Source organism: Protobothrops mucrosquamatus, unplaced genomic scaffold (assembly GCF_001527695.2).
Source record: "Protobothrops mucrosquamatus isolate PMUCROS unplaced genomic scaffold, P.Mucros_1.0 scaffold15654, whole genome shotgun sequence".
Lineage (NCBI taxonomy): Eukaryota > Metazoa > Chordata > Lepidosauria > Squamata > Viperidae > Protobothrops > Protobothrops mucrosquamatus.
Window position 1 is genome coordinate 1 of NW_015401420.1, and position 2,719 is coordinate 2,719.

Consider the following 2,719-nt stretch of genomic DNA (forward strand, 5'->3'; position numbering starts at 1 on the left):
TAATTGTTCTAACTGTCAGGAAGTTTCTCCTTAGTTCTAGGTTGCTTCTCTCCTTGATTAGTTTCCATCCGTTGCTTCTTGTCCTGCCTTCAGGCGCTTTGGAAAATAGCTTGACTCCCTCTTCTTTGTGGCAGCCCCTGAGATATTGGAACACTGCTATCATGTCCCCCCTCGTCCTTCTCTTCATTAAACTAGACATTCCCAATTCCAGCAGCCGTTCCTTATATGTTTTAGCCTCCAGTCCCCTAATCATCTTTGTTGCTTTTCTCTGTACTCTTTCTACAGTCTCAACATCTTTTTTACATCGTGGTGACCAAAACTGGATGCAGTATTCCAAGTGTGGCCTTACCAAGGCATTGTAAAGTGGGATTAATACTTCACGTGATCTTGATTCTATCCCTCTGTTAATGCAGCCTAGCACTGTGTTGGCTTTTTTGACAGCTGCAGCACACTGCTTGCTCATATTTAAATGATTGTCCACTAGGACTCCAAAGTCCGTCTCACAGTTACTACTATTGAGCAAGATACCCCCTATACTATACCTGTACATTTGGTTTTTCTTGCCTAAATGTAGAACCTTACTTTTTTCACCATTGAATTTCATTTTGTTAGATAGCGCCCAGTGTTCAAGTCTCACAGAGTTTTTGAGGGCTCCTGCAAAACAGGGCTGCATTTCGGCAAGCTGCAAAACCCCAGCCTTCATTTCACAACCATTGTACATTACGGAACTGAACTGTTAATCCAGATGTGTGGCTTGGCGTTTTGGACGAACCGAGCCACGGCGTTTTGCTGCAAAGAAGGCCCAGGGCAGTCCAAAGCTCACCTGTTCTTCCCAACCCGCCTCGGCGGGTTGCCTTTGCAGGAAATCCTCGGCCAGGGACACCGCCTGGGAGCAGGTCTCCGGACTGTGTTCCCGGACCCAACTTTGCATCTCGGGGGGCAGGATGGCCAGGAACTGCTCCAGGATCAGCAGCTCCAGGATCTGCTCTTTGGAGTGTCTCTCCACCTTCAGCCAACGGTGACAAAGTTTCTGGAGCTGGCAGTAGACGCCCCTCGGACCTTCAGCCTCCTGGTAACAGAACCGTCGGAAGTTCTGCCGCTGGCGCTCCCTGGCAATGGCATCCCCCCTCAAGATGGCCGCCTTGACCTTGTCGTAGTCCACCCGGTCTCTGGTGTCCAGATTGCTGAAGATCTGCTCTGCTTCCCCGCTCAGGGCAGGCAAGAGACGGGCCATCCAGTCTTCTCTGGGCCACTGGCAGGCCTGGGCCACTTGTTCAAAAGACGCCAGGAAGGCCTTGGTGTTGTCCCAGGGGGTGGGCTCGTCCAGCAGCTGGGGCGTCTCCCATTCTGAGTGAGGGTACTCCAGTTTCTTCAGAAAATCCTGCCACTGGGCCTCCCACCGCTGGAGGAGCCCATCTCCGGCTTCCTGGTCTCCGGGCGGCCTTTGCAAGAACTCCCGAATGCTTCCAGCCTGAAGGAGGTGAGAAGCTTCCTCCAAGCCTTCTCCAGATGTGGAGGAACTCGCCGGCTCCTCTTCCTCCATCTTAATCCGCTGATGCATTCCTTGCTCCAGCTCGGCATGAAACCGGAGGCCAAAGCTTGATTGGGTCCCTTCCTTGGCAGCCATTTTGTCCCAAGTCTGTTTGGGCCTCATCCGTGGTCAGCCAGCCCCTTCCCTAGGAGACATCCCAGTCCTCAGCATAGGCTGGATCAAACATCTGGCCTGAGGCTGTCGATCCCTGAACAGGTTCTCATGTAAGGTTGCTTGGTAAGTGGCAGGCACACTCACGGCTTCCCTAGTTACGCCACTAACTCTAGTTTAGAGGGAGATAGGCCGTCTCTGCAGAGGAGCTGGGAAAAAACAACAAAGGAAGGAACCAGGGACGAATGAAAAAAAAGGAACCACGATATTAAACAAGCTTTTACAGAACACCCAATTCCATTTTGCACACAGATAAAACCTTACAGATAGCCCTCGACTTACAATCGTTCATTTAGTGGCGATTTCTGAAACAGCACTGAAAAAAGTGGCTTATGACCATTTTTTTTACACTTACAACCATTGCAGCATCTCCATCCAAATTCAGACGCTTGGCAACTGACTCCTATTTATGACGGCTGCAGTGTCCCGGAGTCACGTGATCCCCCTTTTGCCACCTTCTGACAAGCAAAGTCCACGGGGAAGCCCAGATTCACTTAACAACTGCGTTGTTAACAACTGCAGTGATTCACCTAACAAGGTCGTAAAATGGGGCAAAACCCAACAAAATGTCTCACTTAACAACAGAAATTCCGGGCTCCGTTGTGGGTCATAAGTCAAGGACTACCTGCCATCGCTCTGGAAAAAATAAAATAAAACTTTGGGGTTTGAACCCAGGAAGATTGTATAAATCTGGAAACCCTAAAAGAATAAATGCATTTGCATGCTCTTTCAGTAAATAATATTAACCATCTACTCGCCACATCATGAGCAAGTATTGACTGCATTCTGGCTTTGCTGGAGAAAATCTGATAGGCTTTAAAAAATTGCTTGAATGTGTATAGACACGTAGAGAAAGCAGGAAAACCACAATTGGAGAATCCTTTAATGCAGGGGTGTCAAACTCAATTTCATTGAGGGCCGCATCAGCATTGCGGTTGCCCTTGGGGTGTGTGTGGCCAGGGTGGGTGCGGCCTATTGGGTGGGCGTGGATAGAGTGGGTGTGGCCTACTGGGTGGG

General features: G+C 49.7%; 1 protein-coding gene across 1 annotated transcript; it reads right to left on the reverse strand.

Annotated features, from left to right (window-relative positions):
• Positions 1–823: 823 nt before the first annotated feature.
• LOC114923803 lies at positions 824–1,627 on the reverse strand (the record flags this gene model as incomplete). The annotated part of the gene is made up of 1 exon (XM_029287142.1): positions 824–1,627. A coding segment is annotated over exon 1 (804 nt), but the record flags the coding sequence as incomplete, so codon positions are not given.
• Between the last annotated feature and the right edge of the window lie 1,092 nt (positions 1,628–2,719).